The sequence below is a fragment of the Taudactylus pleione genome, unplaced genomic scaffold (assembly GCF_031769625.1).
Source record: "Taudactylus pleione unplaced genomic scaffold, aTauple2 ptg000260l, whole genome shotgun sequence".
NCBI lineage: Eukaryota > Metazoa > Chordata > Amphibia > Anura > Myobatrachidae > Taudactylus > Taudactylus pleione.
The window spans coordinates 278653-297471 of NW_028284662.1; the positions used below are offsets into that span (position 1 = coordinate 278653).

Here is an 18819-nt window from a genome sequence, read left to right on the forward strand (position 1 = left end):
TTTTCTCCATCCAAGGCTTAGTAAATAGACCCTTATAACCTATATGACCATTTTGGACAGTTAAAGACTAAGCCTTGGATGGAGAAAAGGTATCAGCCAATCAGCTCCTAACTGTCATGTCACAGGCTGTGTTTGAAAAATGAGTTAGGAGCTGGTTGGCTGGTACTTTATCTCCATCCAAGGCTTAGTAAATAGATCTCATAGTCTAGGACACAATAGTAAATGCCTTGTTTTCATAAACCTATTTAAAACTCGGGTATTTGTATATTATATGGTGTTCTCTAGACATCAAACAGTAATTAGTTGATCACTAATCACTGCATAAATGCAAATCAGAACAAAGTTACGATGCATGCTATAGTATAGCCAAAGAGGGAGATTCTGTTTGTGCTCCTGACTAAAGTGGCCAGAAGCCAATTCAGTTATTTTGGGCAACCAGTCCTGAGGTTGCACTTATTGCAGATTTCTGCTCACACTCTCCTGATGTAAAGTAGCACTTTGGGGTTGGGCACACCATAACTGCAGTGCGCTTAGCATGGGAAGAAGCTGCTTCACGCAGCTAATCCCATGCATTTGGGTGTGAGAATGCAGCCGTCTCAACTAGTGTGAACTATTGAATAGCCCCCATCACTTTAGACAGAAGTGAAACAATTAAATTGCCCCCATAGTGTTCTGTATAATGAACTATTGTGGTGAAGTTTTGCACATACAGAATTTTGTGGCGGAACAAGCAGCTTGCCGAGGCAGGGTTGGGAAAAAACATTTTTTGTTTTCATGAAAAAAATTAATCCTCTATATTATTAACTGTGAAACATTGCTATGTATTAGAAACTTTGATCAACAATATTTTAATCCTTCTTACCAGTGTAGGAATTTTTTTTTCCCCCAACCCTGAGCAGAGGGTATATAATACTTTGTATGTTCTGTTTGTGCAAAATACAGTTGCAGAGTTGGTCTCTGAAGGGAGCTTCAACACCACTGTTGTAGGACTGGGAACACTCAATTTCAAACTATGAGTGAAACCTGAAATGTCACAGCAGCTTTGCTGATTTCTGCACTTGGCTGTGAGTACAAGCTCTTAGAATACCTCTTCAGTTTGAAGGTTTTCATGCTACCATAAAATGAGTAAACATACCCCTTTCCCTTATAGTACAGGCAGTGATATCACATCCAGGGTATTGATATTGTAATAATTTTACAAAAAAAAACAACTGTTCATTTCACTTTGAATTTTTAATAAAATGCTTGATTTGTAAACTCATTCCACAGTCTGTGCAGGGACTGCTCCTGTTCCCTTAATATTAGAACAGAACCTGCTGACAACACATTAGAAATGTTTGGTGCACATTGGCATTATTAGTTTAAGGATCAGTACAGGAGTGACAAGCCAGTAAGAGATTAAGGAAAAGAATTGCATATATTTCTATATAAAAAGTAAACCCTGGAAGTGCTGAAAAGAAAAAGCCAATATACATTGGGCAAGAACCGTGCTATTCCCTGTGTGCATGGAATTAAACAAAGTGCTCACTACCCAGTCATACTTTGGTCCAATTAACATTTTACTGCTCCCTCCAGTCACTACCCTAAATTGTGTTTAGGGACAGTCAGAACCCCACCCTTTAAATTGGCATGGGTAGGGTAGGACAACAGATTAACATAAGCAGCTCTGTTAACTTCTGGCACTAATTAGGTGTGGTACAGTAGGACATTTATCAGCATAGAGCTGTAAGATCAGGTCTCTACCCTACAGCTAGAGCAATCCTCAAGAGAAGCAGCAGAGAGAACACAGAGGGCTGTAGAGGACATGGTGTCCAGCCCATGTCACGGCAGGCAGATCGTTGCATCTATCCAGCAATCTCAGTCACCGTGGTCACCAGCTTCTTACCGTTCCAAACAGACTTAAACTGCTCTGGCACTGGGAACTCACTCTGCAGAGACAGGTTACATATTCAGAGATTCCAAAGCAATTGCCACATTAGGAGACGCTTAGAAACAAACAATACTAACAGAACAGGTAATTTCTCAGCACTGTACGCAAGTTTTTTTTGGTATGTTGGAATAAGGAAAACGTTATCCAATGTGTACCTACTCTAAAGTATCTTTAGATCTTTTGTAGAGAAAATACATATGTACGTGGGCAATAAGCAGCCCTCAAGCTGTTGAACTACAAATCCCAGCATGCCTTGCAACAGTTTTAGCATGGCCAAATAGCAAAAATGTGGTAGGGTATTCTGGGATGTGTAGTTGTACAACAGCTGAGGGACTGCTTATTGCCAACCCCTAATATATAGCAAGGAAAGTGGACAAATATACTTACAAATTCTCCTCCGCTGCCTGGGACCAAAATGTTCATCTCTGAGGATTTGGCACTGATAATCTCACAATTAATGCTATCCTTACTTAAGTAAACATGGCAGCCATCAGTCTTATTGATAGATATTGTTGGCACTTTACCCAACACCTAAAAGTAAGAAAGCAAAAAAAGTTAACGAAAACCTTGAAACAATGTACTGAACTTCACATGTACTGTAAGCATGGTATTGGGACACACTTCTTGCAGTTGCAAAGTTATTAACAGTTTAAGGAAATTAAAAATAACATTATTGTAGCATTGCTATAATTTTGCTGTAAAAAGCTAAAATACTTCTGAAGTACATAAAGCTGCCATCAAAGAAATCGCAGTTTGCAAAATAATTAAACTACACACTACTATTATTTATAAGGCATTCCTTGACACCAACAAAATTCATCAAGACTACACAAGTTTGAAGTAATTAGTCCCACTCTAGAGTACTTTCTAAGGAATGAAGTAACATCTCACCTGAACTTTAACATCACGGGAATTAATGATTTCCACAATGCCGACAGCATCTTCAAATACTAAGCCAAACTTTTTGCAGTTATCTGCAGAGACAGGATCACACAGCGCTTTATCACAACCCCCCTAACACTTTGTGCAATATATTTTACACTTACATCTGAGTAGAATCAGTTAAGAGCATCTTGCCTCCACTCTTTGCTTGCTCACCTACAGTGATGGAATTGATCTTGCCCTTGATCTGCAAGGTGCTGTTCGCACACTTGTAGATATAAACCACTTGCTTGAGTTCAGTGTCACTTATCTCCAGACTGGATGCATTTTCGTAGTTCTCCTGTGAAAGAATACATAAAGGTGTTCAAATGGATACAGTTTCATATAAACAAATAGTCACTGAACAAACAGTTTTGCTAGCATAGGACATAGAACCTCCAAAACGCAAACAAATCTATTAAATAAATTCTGGGCCAACTATCACCACATATTATTTGGATCTGGCAAACTAATCAATTTTCAGAAATAGGTAATCCATTATTGAGAACCTGTGTATGTCACTACTGTAAATCTGGCTATACATGCTGCAAATTTTCTTGCAACTAGACAACCATATGAGACTACACTGGATAGGCATATACTGGTACCATCAGCTAAGCTCCAAAGCCCATTTCTAATCAAAGTATATGAAAGGGTCCATTATAGGTATTACTACTGATTAACTCCTGTATACACTTACCACCCTCCATTTCTTGCCCTCTAATTCCAGTATGGCTGGTTCCCTCTTGGGAGCTGGTTTTGCTGCAGTAGAACCAATGTTTGTTGGTTTTGGGCTAGTGAATGGTTTAGGACCACCTCGAACTGGACCACTTGGAGCTTTCAAAGCAGGATTTTTATGAGTCTTCATATCATCAGAGACATGTTTCAGTGCTAGATCACAAATGAAAAAGTACAATAAATATTTATGACTGACTGTCATATTGATTCATTTCAACAAGCTGCGTGTGTACATGAAACTACTCTTTATATGCCTAATAATGCTCGTCACACATACATCTGAACAAGCATTCAGCCCCCTAAAAATTCAACATATTTGTACTAAATACAAATGATAATTACACGGATTGTTCGAGACAGTATTCAAATTATGGACCAGTAAAAACTCAATTCGTTAATTGATTGCAAGTTTCTTTCTTTAAAGAACTAAAATGCTGCTTCCATGAGTATTCAGCCAGTGTACTGTGGAAGCTGTAAGTTTACACAGAAGAAAGATTACCCCATGAATTGGTCTCTACCCATGAATAATTAAAAAAATATGAGATATGGTAAGAACTTACCCTTGTTATCTCCATTTCTACGAAGTCCATAGGCAGGGCCGAAACTAGGATTTTTGTCACCAGGGGCAAGACAGTAATTTGGCGCCCCCCATGTAATTCCCCCTGCAGTAGTGCCCATATTGTAATGCCCATATGTTAATACCCCCATAGAAATGCCCCTGTAGTGCCCACCATACAGTAATGCCCCTGTAGTGCCCATGCTCCCATATTAATGCCCCTGTAGTGCCCATGCTTTCATAGTAATGCCCCTGTAGTGCCCATGCTCTCATAGTAATGCCCCTGTATTGCCCATGCCCCATAATAATATCCCTGTAGTGCCCTTACAGTAATGCCCCTGTAGTGCTCATGCCCCCACAGTAATGCCCCTGTAGTGCCCATGGCCCAATAGTAATGCCCCTGTAGTGCTCATGCCCCCACAGTAATGCCCCTGTGGTAATGCCCCTGTAGTGCCCATGGCCCAATAGTAATGCCCCTGTAGTGCTCATGCCCCATTAGTAATGCCCCTGCCCCCATAATAATGCCCCTGTAGTGCAGCTTATTAAAAAAAAAAAAAAAAAAAAAAAAAAAAAAACTTACCTTGAACCCCGCTCCTGCATCCAGCGTCGCGTCCGGTCCGCCGGCTGCTCCTTGGAACTATGGGGGAGATGTCATGACGTCTCCCCCATAGTGCCCGTGGGGAGAGCCGGAAGCTGGAGTTCGGGAGAGAACTCCAGCCTCCGGCTACACCGTGTCGCTGCAGAGAAGGAGCCGGGCGCCCGCTGGTAATAAATATTACCAGCGGACGTCCGGCTTGGAGCCTCTCTGCAGCGCCAGGCTGGAGGTCACTGGCACCAGGTACAGCGGCTCACCCGGTGCACATGCACCTCCAGCCCCCTCCTAGTTGCGGCCCTGCCATAGGGTTCCACAGGATACCTTGGGTATAGGCGATGGCGGCAGACATCCAGGCACCAGAGTTAAAAATCTTCCATCCTCCCAGGATGCACTGGGGTCCCTCTCCTATACCCCGCCCCAGAGCCTCAGGCACTCAGTTTCGTCACAAGCCATAGGCCGGAGGAGGATAAAAAGAGAGAAGAAAGTCTGGGACACACAAGAAATCACATTCTCACCAGAGGGAGACGGAAAAAACGGTGACCAGAGCAAAGCCCATCTGCAGTACAGGTGCGACAGGGCGGGAGTCCTGTGGAACCCTATGGACTTCGTAGAAAGAGAGATAACAAGGGTAAGTTCTTACCATATCTCATATTTTCTACTTTAGGTTCCATAGGGTATCCACAGGATACCTTGAGGATGTCCCAAAGCAGTATCCTTTAAAGGGTGGGGACGCTCCTGTGCTGAGAGGAGAATCCACCGCCCGAAGGAAGCATCCTGAGAGGCGTAGGTATCAAAAGCATAATACCATACGTAAGTATGGACAGATGACCACGTGGCTGCCTTGCAAAGCTGAACCGCTGAGGCGCCACGACGAGCCGCCCACGAAGGACCCACAGACCTAGTGTTTAGTGGCTGGCCAACCTCTCTTATGGAAGCCATAAAGGACAAACAAGAAGTCAGACTTCCTAAAGCAGAAGTGCGGTCCACATAGATTTTCAAGGCCCGCATCACATCCAAGGTGGCCTCTCCAACCGAAAGGTTCGGTGAAGTAAACGATGGTACAATAATTTCCTCTTTAGAAATGGAGGTCTACATGAGAGAGCTCCCAATTCCGAAACCCTCCTGGCCGAAGCAATAGCCAGAAGGAATACAGGCTTAATGGTTAGCCATTTAAAATCCACTGAGCCCAGTGGTTCAAATGGCGGTCCTTGAAGAGTCTTCAAGACCACAGCCAGATCCCATGGTGCCACAGGTGGAACAAAGGGAGGCTGAATAAGAAGCACCCTTTGCATAAAGGTGCGGACATCAGGAAGCAGCAATCCTACGATGAAACCACACTGAAAGTGCAGACACCTGTACCTTCAGGGAAGCTAGGTGAAGACCCTGATCTAAACCCGCCTGTAGGAAGGCCAGAACTCTGGACAATCTGAACACCGGAGGAGCATAACCTCTAGTGTGACACCACTGGAAGAAAGCCCGCCACACTCTATGGTAGATGTTGGCAGATGAAGGATTCCGAGCTCTCAGCATGGTGTTGACCACCAAGCTGGAGAAACCTCTGGTCCTTAAGAGGGCAGTCTCAATAGCCACGCCGTCAAAGACAGCCGACTCAGGTCCGGATAAAAGGCAAGGACCGAGATAGCAGGTCCTGACGTTGAGGCAACAACAGCGGAGTGTCCACTGACAGACTCTGAAGATCCATGTACCAGTGCCGCCTGGGCCACGCTGGAGCAATCAGCAGTAGCGTGCCGCCTTCTTGCTTGAATTTGCATAACACTTGAGGAAGAAGGGAGAACGGAGGGAAGAGGTACCCTTACTGGAAGGTCCACTTGACCGCCAAAGCATCCACAAGACAAGTCTTTGCATCTCTTGTTCTTGACCAGAACATTGGCAGTTTGTTTTGTGTCGTGAGGCCATGAGATCCATCTCTGGAAGGCTGACACAGCTCCTGTTGACGAGACCACTCTCCTAGATGCACGTCTTGACGGCTGAGAAAGTCTGCTTCCCAGTTGAGAACTCCTGATATGAACACTGCTGAAATTGCGGTGAAATGCTTTTCCGCCCATACTAGAATGCGGGACACCTCTGTCAGAGCCGCCTGACTGCGAGTCCCTCCTTGGCGGTTTATGTATGCCATCGTGGTGGCGTTGTCCGACTGTACCTGCACAGGTTTTCCTTGCAGAACCTGTCTTGCTTGCTGGAGCGCCTTGAATACTGCCCGCAGTTCCAATATGTTTATTGGAAGAGCAGCTTCTACCGATGTCCACCTTCCCTGAAAGAAGTGTGGACCCATCACCGCGCCCCAGCCTGGAAGACTGGCATCCGTCGTCAGAAGGGCCCAGTCTGCATTCCAAAAGGGGCGCCATAGTCTGTGTCTTTATCCTTTGGGGCGACCCATTCCATCCGGAGAGGATCAGCTTCTGCAGAGGTCTTGAGTGAAACTGGGCAAACTCCACCATGTCGAACATGGAAATCATGGATACCAGTAACCTCATTGCCGAGTGAATAGACACCTGGCGACTCTGCAGGCAAAGGACGGACCTTTGTCTGTAACGCAGAGATCTTTTCTCCCGTCACCAAGATCCTCTGATGTTGGGAATCCAACAGAGCTCCTAGATGGAGCATCCTCTATGTTGGTACCAGGGAGGACCAATTTATCAGCCAGCCGAGAGACTGCCATTCAGAGACTGTTAGTTGCAGATGGCGCTGAATTTTCTCTGAGGACTCCACCAGTAACAGGAGATCGTCCAGATAAGCTAACAGGCAGACTCCCTGCAACCGCAGGTGGGCTGCCATGACGGCCATAACTTTGGTGAACAGCCGAGGTGCTGAGCCTGAAACTGGAGTGGTCCTTGACCACTGCAAATCTGAGGAAGCACTGGTGTGCTGGGACAATAGGGATATGCAGGTAAGCATCTTGAATATCCAGCGACACCATGAAATCTCCAGGTTCCATTGCTAAAATAATGGAACGCAGGGTCTCCATCCTGAACCGAGGAACCCTCAGAAATTTGTTGAGGGATTTGAGGTTGAGTATTGGACGGTAGGACCCATTGGGTTTCTGCACCAGAAAAATATTGGAGTAATACCCTAATCCCTTCTGAGACAAAGGAACTGGCACTATAACTCCATTCTGGAGCATCGAGTGCAATACCTTCTCGAGCTCCCGGGCCTTGTCCTGATTGGACGGAAGGCCCGTGGTGAAAAACCAGCAGGGAGGCCTCCTGCGGAAGGAGAGGGCGTACCCCTGAGAGACCACTTCTCTGACCCATGTGTCTGAAGTGGTCAGACACCAGCTCCGGGCAAATTTCAGAAGTCAGTCTCCCACTTTGGGGTCCCCCAAGAGAGGCCCGTCCCGTCAGGCCGAAGGTTTGTAATCGGACTTTGGAGGACGACGTCTCGTACTCCAAGCCTGCTTCTTAGGCTTTGCAGGTTTCTTAGCGGCAGTCCTTCTTGGGAAGGACCGTACCCTGGACTTATTCTGCGTTCTGTAGGGCCGAAAGGACGAAGAACCCGCCCGTGATGGGACTGTAGCTGATGGCAAGCACGCAGACTTAGCTGCTGCTAAAGTGGCCATAATTTTGTCCAGATCAGGGCCAAATAGGACTTCTCTATTGAAGGGTAAACCCTCCAAACCCTTTTTGGAATCAGCATCCACCTTCCAAGACCGCAGCCACAGGATACGACGAGCCTGCCGAGGAGATCCTAGATGGAAGCAAGCCCATATCTAACGCTGCCTCATTAATGTAGGTAGCTGAGTCCCTTAAATTACCCACCAACTTCACCTGCTCAGGTGACAAGTTTGGGTCCAGGGATGCCTCCAGGGTATCAGCCCACTGTTCCTTGGCTCTAGCCACCCAGCACACGGCCATAGCCGGTCTGGACACAGCTCCTGCAAGGGAATACATAGATTTTAGACATATTTCACCTTGCGGTCTGTGGGATCCTTTAAGGAGGACATGGAGGGTATTGGCAATGTAGCACTTCTCACTAGACGTGTGACGTGGGAATCCACTCGTAGCGGGGTCTCCCATTTTGAAAAATACATTTTCTGCAAAAAGGGTATGCCACCGCCATACATCTAGGGGGCTGGTAACGTTTACCGAGCTTTTTCCACGCCTCCTCTAAATGATCCACTAGCTGACCAGATAGGGGAAGCACCGTAGCATCACTTTTAATATCCCTGAAAAAGGCATATTTTGATTTGGCTACAGGAGGTATGTCATCCTCAATAATCAAGGCCGTGCACACCGCACGTATGAGGCCTGGTATATAGACCTTGGACTCAGTCTCTTTATTACGGGAAGTGCCTGGGTCCAACATCTCACCGTCACTTGTCGTCACATCATCCTGATCATGCTGAGGTTGCATCTGACGCTTCTGTGGCCGCAATGACGACTCCCCTTGAAAAACATCAGACAGATGTTGCACAGACAGACAATGAGTTCGCAGGTTCATTATCAGCGTCCAGCAGCGCTTGCCAAGTTATTCAGAAAATGGCTACCGAGGAGCAGAAATGAGGCTGGTCCGGGGGAGGAGCGCATGCAGATGCCTAACCACAGTGGAGAGGCTATGTGCAGCAGGGTAGGCGCCGGCTGCCGAGCAGGGAAAGCGCGCTCCCCTGGCATGCATTTAACCCCTGGGATGTTGGACATTACCGTTTCTGTCCAGCTCGCTGTCCCAGGGGGTAGTGGAAGCGCAGGGATCAGTAGCCTGGTCCACACTGCAGCCAGTCCCCAGGGAGCCCCCTGCCTGGGGGACTAAGGACTGTGTTATTCGGCGAGGACCCGCCGCGGGACCTCGCCGCTTACCTGCAATCCCCTTGAGTCCGGCCACAGTCCGGGCAACCGGGGTCATCGCTAGCTGTGACCCCAGTTACCCACCAGGATCCCCGGATCAGTACCGGCATTCTGGTACCAGCGGGGTGTAGGAGCGACGACATGGACGTCAGAATTGACTGTCCATGTTGTTCACTCGTTAGGTGTGCAGCCACAGCTGCGTTGAAAAACTTCAGGGGCCTTAGAGACCCCCACTCTGTACAGTGCATCCGACTTCGGCCAGGCACCGACGAAAACGGAGTGCCTGAGGCTCGGGGGCGGGGTATAGTAGAGGGACCCCAGTGCATCCTGGGAGGATGGAAGATTTTTAACTCTGTGGTGCTTTGATGTCTGCCGCCATCGCCTATACCCAAGGTATCCTGTGGAACCCTATGGAACCTGAAGTAGAAAGGTCAGCTTTTATGGATAAAAGACCTCAACATGTTAACTGCTTTTTAACAGTGAAGTATCAATTTGCTCATCGCTAATTGCTTTTTAAGATCATGAGTAATACATATACACACCTCAAAACAGTTGCAGCGGGTTATACATTTGCCACTTAAATTGAACACTAAGGGCCTGATTCAGCAGTGCATTGCTGAATGCAGATTCCCGATGTTTGGGAATCGCGCAGGACCCATACTGCGAGTGTGCAGAATGGATCCTGCTAACTTGCTCGCAGATTGACAGCAGACTGTCAGTGATTGATAGTCTGCTGCCAATTGTGGGCGGCGACACGCCTCAGTTTCTTAAAAAGGATGCATGTCGCTGCCGGGGGGGGGGGAAGCAGTCAGGGTCTGGGTCTCAGTCAGCTGACCGATTTCCTGGCCTCTTCCTCTAAACTGCAGTGACCGGCTGAAGGACCCCATGGGTCACCGCAGCCAGCAGATGTTACGCAGATTATCTGATGGGTTGGACAACGCAGCTCGGATAAGTGATGCCTCCTGCTGCATTACCATATCTGCAAGGGTCGCAATTGCAAAGCGGCCTGCTGCAGCTTTGCAATTACAATCCTTGCAGAATCAGGCCCTAAGACAACATGAAATTTGCCATTGAGAAGGTTCTCTTCTTCTAAATCCTTTAGGCAGCATCTTAATAATCTGCCCAGGAAGACATGCAGAGACTTCATCCACGTTTCAGAATCATTTCTGTTTCCATTGTTCTTTGCCTGCACTACATTTAAACAGTTTGACATTTCCTTGTTGTCGCCTTACTTCATCTTAAACAATTATTCCTGCTTCGCTCACCTTTGGTAATATTTTCTCCCTGGTTGAGTTCTGCAAACAACTGGGAACGAGACACAGGATCATCGCTTGTAGTAGATGCAGAGACTGGTGGGGGAGGAGGAGGGGGAGGTGGTCCTCCAGGAGGAGGTGGGGGTGGTCCAGCTCTGGGGGCAGGAGGAGCACATGGTGCAGAAGCGGCACTTCCAGCCTTTGGACCCTAAATGTCAAACAGGAAAAATGGACAAAACATCTCATGAGGGGTCTTGCTCAGCTTCCTTATTCCTTGACAAAGTAAAGAAAGATTGTAATCAGTGGACTCACAGTCTTTTTCCAATTCAGGCCTGTTGTATGATGTTCCTTTACATAGGCCTGCAGCTCCGTCCATATGTTCAAATATGCACGGACCCAGTCTACATGTTTCTTATCTCTGCCATGACAGAAAATGCATCACTCCTACCCACCATACAAGTCACTTCCACAGCCTCATACCGTGGGGCATAGTCAATTAGTGGCAAAGTTATGTGGAAGACAGACGATGTCTGGCTGTGAATAAACCTACCTATTACTGTAGGCTCAACATCACCACCTTTCCTGTGCACCTCTATGCAGGGAGAGCCTGGCAGTAATATGCAGTTCTGGAATGGCTGAACTACTAATTAAATTGCCGCCACCCCATGTATGAAGGTGCATTTAAAGCTAAATCACAGTCAACTTCCATTTGTGTTTTTTAAAGCAATGGACAAATGCATCAATAAAGGCAAGCTTATACACAAACTACCTAATGGAGCGTACACACAGTCAGATTTGTCAGACTTGTCAGATTTGTCAGATGAACGACTGAACGATTAAACGATTTGGACGATTTGACCAAAGTTTTGAACGATTTGAACGATTGAACGATTTTTGACTGCATTAAAATGAATGGAATCGTCCAAGTCTGACTGCAAACCCATCAGATGTCAGATATCGTTATCTGACAAACGGGAACGCGCATCGTTGATCGTCCATCGTTCAGGCATGTCAGATATGAACGATTTTCCTTCAGATATGAACGACTGAACGATTTTTAAATCGTTATCGTCCATATCTGAAGAAAAAATCTGATCGTGTGTATGCACCATAACAATTCATAATGTACGGTAACATGGATGTCACATAGGGATAAAATAAAAAGTGTGAATCAAAACTTCTAATGTATATTCTGAAATAGCCACAGATTAGAAAGCAGTTTGCATTGTAGATGTCAGGCAAAGCAATCAACGAATGAGGGTGGGACTTAGGCAGGAATGCATTACAAAGTGAACATTGCCTATAACAACTTACACATCCTTATATTCCTTCAGCACCCTGTTGGTGTAAAACATTGCTGCATCAGTGAACTCCTTCACAAAAGGACCAGGTTTGGGTGTCTAAAGAAAATGAAAACAATGGATGAAAGCAGTTCAGTGGTAGTAATAAGCCCATTGAGGATACATACATGCTCAGTGCAGGCCATTCTCGTTCTGCTAGTTGTTCATAGTCCATTGTCATTAAAAAAAAATAAAAAAAAAAACCACAGCATTTTTAAGAAGTTTCCCAAAATAAAACCTAACTTACCACTGCTACCCATCCAAGGGCAGGGACACTTTCACTTATTGCTGAAAGATGATTAAATAGTTTGCTACCTCGATTCTGCTCTCTAAATTGTTGCACAGCCTGAATCTGACCAGACAGAGGGGCAAGGAGAGCAGCAAGATCTTTCTGTATGGGGCAGAAAAGAGATTAAAAACTTAAACTGGGAAAACAAAAGTTCAGATTTTTTTCTATTTTAAAAACTTCCCTTATTTTTAATACCTGCCCCTTAAATAAACTCACCTCTGCCGGCTGCTGAAACTGTGATGCTTTTACCAATATGTCACGTTGTAAGTTTATGCCAACATGAAGCAACTCAGCCTAAAGGAGAAGAAAAAAAAAAATCATTCCTTAGAAATGTTCCTATTTTCAAGAGGTATTTAGATATTCTCTCTCTCTCACTCTCTCACTCTCTCACTCTCTCACGCAAGTTGGTCCAACAGGAATATGTCCACAATAAATAAATGTACCTTGGCGGAAAATAAAAAGTACTTTGGTTTTTTCCTAATTGATTATTTTATCATCAACATAACTACTTCATCTCCACATCCTAATTATACAGTGGATGGCTCCTATTCTAGACTTCTGCATAAAATGCCAAGCATGTACAGGGAATAGACAGGTGATAGCCCAGCTTCCGTATCTGGCTGAGAGCAATGCAAAGAACAGAATTGCAAGGTGGTTTGAATCAGTCCTGAGGTACATCACAAAAGCAATTATACTGTGCTTGAGCTATATTTGTCTATCTTCAACAGTGCACAATTGGAGTTTAAAATCCACTTGCAATAGGGCTCATATTCCTATGCAGAACAGGCATAGTGTATACAAGTTCACCAGCTGTGTATAAAAGATGCATCATTCAGTCTGCCATTCGTAAACTTTCTGGGGTTATTTTCTGCATAGATAGATGGTCCCTACTACAAGTACAGCTTGAGCTTGTATGCTTTCAATGCTCGTGTGGTGTGTACACACCTGGTATGATTAAAATGGACAATATGAACAATATCGATCATATCGCGCATTTTTCGCCCACCAATGACCTGCGATGCGCGGGCACGTATGGTCGATATCAACCATCGCTCGTGCATGCAGGCCAACCTGGTCGATATCAACCAGGTTACTATAGGGAGCCGCGATCGTTGATCATTATAGTAGTTGGTGGGTACATGGAGCCTCATTCAGAGGCGGTCGGAGGATGCAAGCGGTCGCTCAGAAACTGGGCGGCTGCTTGCATCCTGACCGCCCGCCTCTGTTTCGGTCGTTAACCCACAGCCTAACACCCACAGCTCTAATGACCGTTAGGGTGATGGTCGCGATGGTCATTGACCATCGCCACCATCGGGGCTTACGACGAGACCCTAGGGTAGGGTCTCACTTGTCGTAAGCCCCGGAGAGCTTCTGGCTCTGTCAGAGCCGGAAGCTCTCCACTGACATCACTAGTGATGTCAGTGGGGCCTCCCCCAAACGGCAGGCGTGCCCATGGGAACGCCTCCGTTTGGGCTGCCACCCCCCGGCCCGCCTTCCAAACGGGGCGAGCTGTCAATCAACATCGACAGCTCGCCCCCTTTGGAAAGAGACCTGCTACGACCAGCGCTGTCAGTCGTAGCGGGTCTCAAGCATGCGCACGAAGGAGCCGGCTCCCTCGTGCGCACTTGACAAACATCGAGGCGGCCGTGCGGTCGTAGACCATACGGCCGCCTCTGAATACAGCCCATGGTCTGCTGGATGATCGATATCCCGGGTGTGCTGGACAATCGATATATAACAGCGATATAGTTATCATTGTCGATCGTCCCGTCTGTGCTCACCATTAGTTTTGACATCTGCAAGGCAATGGCTATAAATTTCCTTTTGATACACAAATTACAAAAACGTTGGCAGTTCATCCCGGTAAAATGTAAGAAAGCTTGTGAGCTAGTAAAATATGCGATATTGTACACAGGTTGCATATGAAGTTAAGCTGGGTACACACTATACGATATTTATTTATTAATTAGCTTCCAGTATAACTTATTCTACCTAGGTTCATATTATCCTCATCATATTATTAAACCCTACTATGTCACGGATATAACTGGAATATACCACCATTAATTATCCGTTGGTTTGTTTTGGCTAAGAGATTGAGCGGGTCGCCATGGTAACCCGTCATCTTGAAAATGCCTTACACGCACGGATACGATGGTGAGTTCCTTAACTCATGGAACTTGAGATAGCGGGCAACAGTTTCCGGGGGAAGATACGATGCGTTCCAATATGTGGAACACACCACTGGAAGCCCCGTCTCCAATACGTCATGTCTGGCAGCAGCGGTTCTCAATGACAATATGTTAGCAGAATGTTAAGTGCCCGAATCAGCGGAACTAAAAAAAAAAGGAAGAAGAGATGAGTTCCCGGGGGAGATACTAGTGCGCTCCGACATGTGGAGCGCACCACCAGAAATCCTGTAACCGATAAGTCATGTCCGGTAGAGCGGCGTGCGTTATAATAAACACGGGACGTGAATAGAGGAGAATAGAAAAAGTGTAGGTAAATACTTTAAATGTTCGAATAGGTTTAAATGTTTCTTAACACTGGAAATATATCACTATGTTCAATGTCAGCAAAGATGTTTTTCAATTTGCCGCACCCCCCAAATTAGAAAGAGGGTGGAGTCATGTCCAATACCCCTATATATATGAACCACCAAAGATATACAGGTATACCTTGATAAAGGCTTTAGGCTGAAACGCGTTGGTTACCTGTGGGAGCTACCAAAACCTACCTATTGGAAGGGATCCTGTTATTCTGCAGGATAGGTGAAGTGCTCTGCGGAAGCAATGTTAACCCATTTGCTTTTACACTGTGCCTTTCTGAAAAGGTTACGTCTGGTACGCTGCCACTTTGTTTTTATATTGTCACACATTGTGTGTATACTACTTTTTATTGAAAATAAATATACAGTATTTCACGAAGGGAGATCTTAAACTGTGCTTTTTTGGAGGTACTATTCATATTGAAGGGGTATGCCAGGAGTGCACCTTTATCTATTGGAGGAGAAGTGAAAGAAACCAGTTCTCACTGTCTTATTATTCATATGGAAGGGGTGTGTCAGGAGTGTGCCATAATCAATTGAAGGAGAAGTGAAAGAAACCAGTTTTCACTGTTTTAATTATCTGGAGTTAGCATTGGATGAAAAATTTAAGGAATTGAGGAGATCAATCCTTTCAATTCCACTTTCAAGGACTAATTTTCATTTAAGAGAATTATTTGACTGATTTTTTTTGTTCGTGACTGTTTCCAATTATTCTATAGATCTCAGTGGAGGTGCGCTTGTTTTGTCAATTCTTTTCTATTTACACACTATACGATGTAACAAACGATGCGACGGTCATTCCAATTTCACTAATCCCAAAACACACGATATTGAGTGTACATAATATGCGAACGACAGCACGATAGAATCCCCTGACACAATCTATCCAATAGTTTCTCCTGTACACTATGGGGTATATTTGCTAAAGTGAGATTTTTCGAATGGAGATGTAGCAACCAATCAAATTCTACTTGACATTTAACTAGCACCTTCTAGAAATAATAGAGAATCTGATTGGTTGCTATAGGCAACATCCCCACTTCTAAAAACCTCTCACTTTAGTAAATATACCCCTGTGTGTGGTCGTGCGTACACACTATACAATGTGCATCACAGTCCCAACTGACGTGCCAGCACAGCAGATGGGACAACATGATGAATGATTGGGCATACACACTATACGATGTATCGTCCCAATCCATGTCCGAAAGATATATTGGTTGATAGATACGTATAGTGCGTACAACAGCTTTAGACTCACCTGCTTCTCAAGCTCTCCACCAATTGCTTTACTGCTTTTCAGAAATTCTCCGACAGGTCCACTGATGAGCGAGTCATAGGTCTGAACAAACTGTGCGTCTACAGGAAAAAATAATAATCCAAAAACAGATGTATTACACAGATGTAATCAATGTGACTACCTAAAGATACAGATCATAGGGGAAAGTTATAAAGAACATCTCACCCTCAGAGGATGCACCTGCCCCTGACCCTGCCGCAAAAACCTCCAGCTTTCCCACAGCTTTCTCCAGGCGATCAACTAGACTCTGTAGCTCCGCCATGACGTAACAACTGAAAATTGAGAGAAGGGTAAAGCTATGACAAACAAATATATACATTTATAGAAAAATAAATGCGTTAACATGGACAATGCAAATATTTTCTTTAGTCAAACAAAAGTATATTACAGAGCTGGGCGTCTGAGCTATTAAAAGGTAAAAGAAGAATGAGGAAGTCTAATCTGACTCGCTGCTGCTCAGTACAGCAGGGACTTGTGCTCTAGGAGGCTCCATGGCTGTGTGCGGTACTGGTACAGGAAGTGACAGGACATGTCTGAGCAGATAGCAACTACACATTCCACTACTGCATGCATGACCTGCTGCTTACACAGCCCAAATGCACTCACATACTTATCCAGTTGTTGACAATACCGCGTACAACAGCCTGCTGCCACATGACCCGTACATGGCATGCATACTAACACTGCGTGTACAGTACAGGTAGGTGCTGTCCCCAACAGCACTGTGCACAGCCACAGACATTTCTCCAAACACACCGCAACTTGTCAGCAGGGCGCCGCAAACAACATCGAAGCCTAAGTGTCATTATGTCTCGTTATGGGGTGTAGGACGGGGAGCATGAAATAGGTGACCCGGGCAGGTGATAGTAACCTCACTGGTCCCATCATATATCTGTCACACACGTGCATGCAGCAGGCACACACCTACCATGCACCCACGTACAGGCAGTGCACCCTGAGGCTGAGCCCGCTCCCGTCCCGGTTGCCACACCTGCCCCGCCCTGCTCACCTCAGCCGCTGCTCCCTCTCTGCCCCGCTTCCGGCAGCCACCAGCCAGCTCCCAGCATACGCCGCGGGAAATTACTTCCGCGAATTGAGCGGTGGGCGTGGCTTGGGGGCGCCGGGGGGATTGCACAGCACGCGCTGCGCTGTACAGTATATGGGTTATAGTATTATCATAGCCCTGTGGGAATGGGCGTGCTGCTGCGAGCGGCCTGATCAGAGGGCGTGTCCTATTGCACTGGCAACGTTATCCATTTACCACACCCCTCAAGAATGTGCCCTATAGTAAACTGACAATTACTCAATTATAGGTGCAGCTACAGCTATGTGAATTACTGTACATACTCCGGGCAGAACATGTTTCGCACATCATATGGCCCGGGGGACAGCGCAGTTCCCCTAACCTCAGCACAAATCTGATCATGACCACATTAAATATGGCGACAGCACTATCCGCCTGACAATCCCGCACGTCGGTGCGTTGTTGTAATTAGGCACCCGTGACGTTGTCAGCAGGATGACGACATCTGCACGGCCAGGCAGGGACTCTTTCAATCTGTTACCAAAGATGGTCATAGAGCTGCCAGTGTAGGGGGAGGGTCCGACGCGGGGCCGAGCCTGGGTCAGAGTCTGTCAAATTACAGGATGCTGCAGTGCAACAATCACTTACAGGTGTCCTTACAGGCGCAGGGTCGCCTTCTGTATGGTGTAGCTTACTGCATGCATGTGGCCGGTATATACAGAAACATGTCACATGGGGGCTGGAGATAGTAAGTAGAAAATAGTGCAATCAGCAACTTCACTTCTAAGTAAAATCCTACTACGTTTTGGGTTGCCAAGAGCTCCTGGTTTCATGAAGTTTTAGCTTTTGAAGAAATGTCCACGTTGGATTTGGTTTGCATACTACTTACTACATTATTTTCTAACTGCAGCAATATTTACACACTTGCATATGTTAAGTGGGGTGCAGTAAGCAATAGGCGAACAAAAAAAATCCTAATTTGCAGTAGAAGCTCTTTATTAGGAATAGAAAATTGTTTTAAAAGAAAAATCCTCAGTTTAAGTGCTTCCCAAACTGGGTGCTGCAATTTGGTAATTCATTACCGAATCAAATTATTTTATGTTCAGTGTGATATGAAAAACCAGTGCTGGTGGCCGCCAGTGGGTGTGGTTCATTAGATTGACAATAAAAAGGTCAACACTATAGGTTGACACCAAATGGTTGTCAGGGTCAAAAGGTTAACACATTTTTATTTATTTTTCTAACCCTAATCTTCACCCTAACCCTCCACTTGGTCCTAAACCCTAACGGTTGGGGTAAGTGCCAAACCATTGAAAAAAAAAATGTTGACCATTTGTACCTGTTGACATATTGACTGTCAACCATCTGATGTCGACCTATACACTGTTTACCTTTTATCCGGTACCCCATAAAATTCGTGGACAAACTGAAGCACAACCCTGTCCACCACCATATAACAACCAAAGGATGACAAATACCGGTAAGTGCAATTTACATAATTTAATAATTTTCCCTGAGTTTCTCAA

At 45.6% G+C, this 18819-nt stretch overlaps 1 protein-coding gene across 4 annotated transcripts; it reads right to left on the reverse strand.

Moving 5' to 3' along the window:
* Positions 1–1214: 1214 nt before the first annotated feature.
* On the reverse strand, positions 1215–17425 carry CAP1 (cyclase associated actin cytoskeleton regulatory protein 1). 4 transcript variants are annotated; one of them, XM_088481015.1, is made up of 13 exons: positions 17279–17425; positions 16435–16541; positions 16231–16328; positions 12638–12715; positions 12380–12523; positions 12107–12192; positions 11105–11210; positions 10805–11000; positions 3552–3742; positions 3029–3152; positions 2822–2904; positions 2318–2461; positions 1215–1928 (listed from the first exon to the last, which is right to left on the reverse strand). In XM_088481015.1, exons 2-13 carry the CDS (start codon positions 16529–16531, stop codon positions 1845–1847), a joined length of 1431 nt encoding a protein of 476 aa, XP_088337141.1. In that variant the 5' UTR covers positions 16532–16541; positions 17279–17425; the 3' UTR covers positions 1215–1844. The 4 variants fall into 4 exon arrangements, with proteins under 4 accessions (XP_088337141.1, XP_088337142.1, XP_088337143.1 ...); XM_088481016.1 differs by having other exon boundaries at positions 17198–17286; XM_088481017.1 differs by lacking the exon at positions 17279–17425 and adding an exon at positions 17213–17233.
* Positions 17426–18819: the final 1394 nt, after the last annotated feature.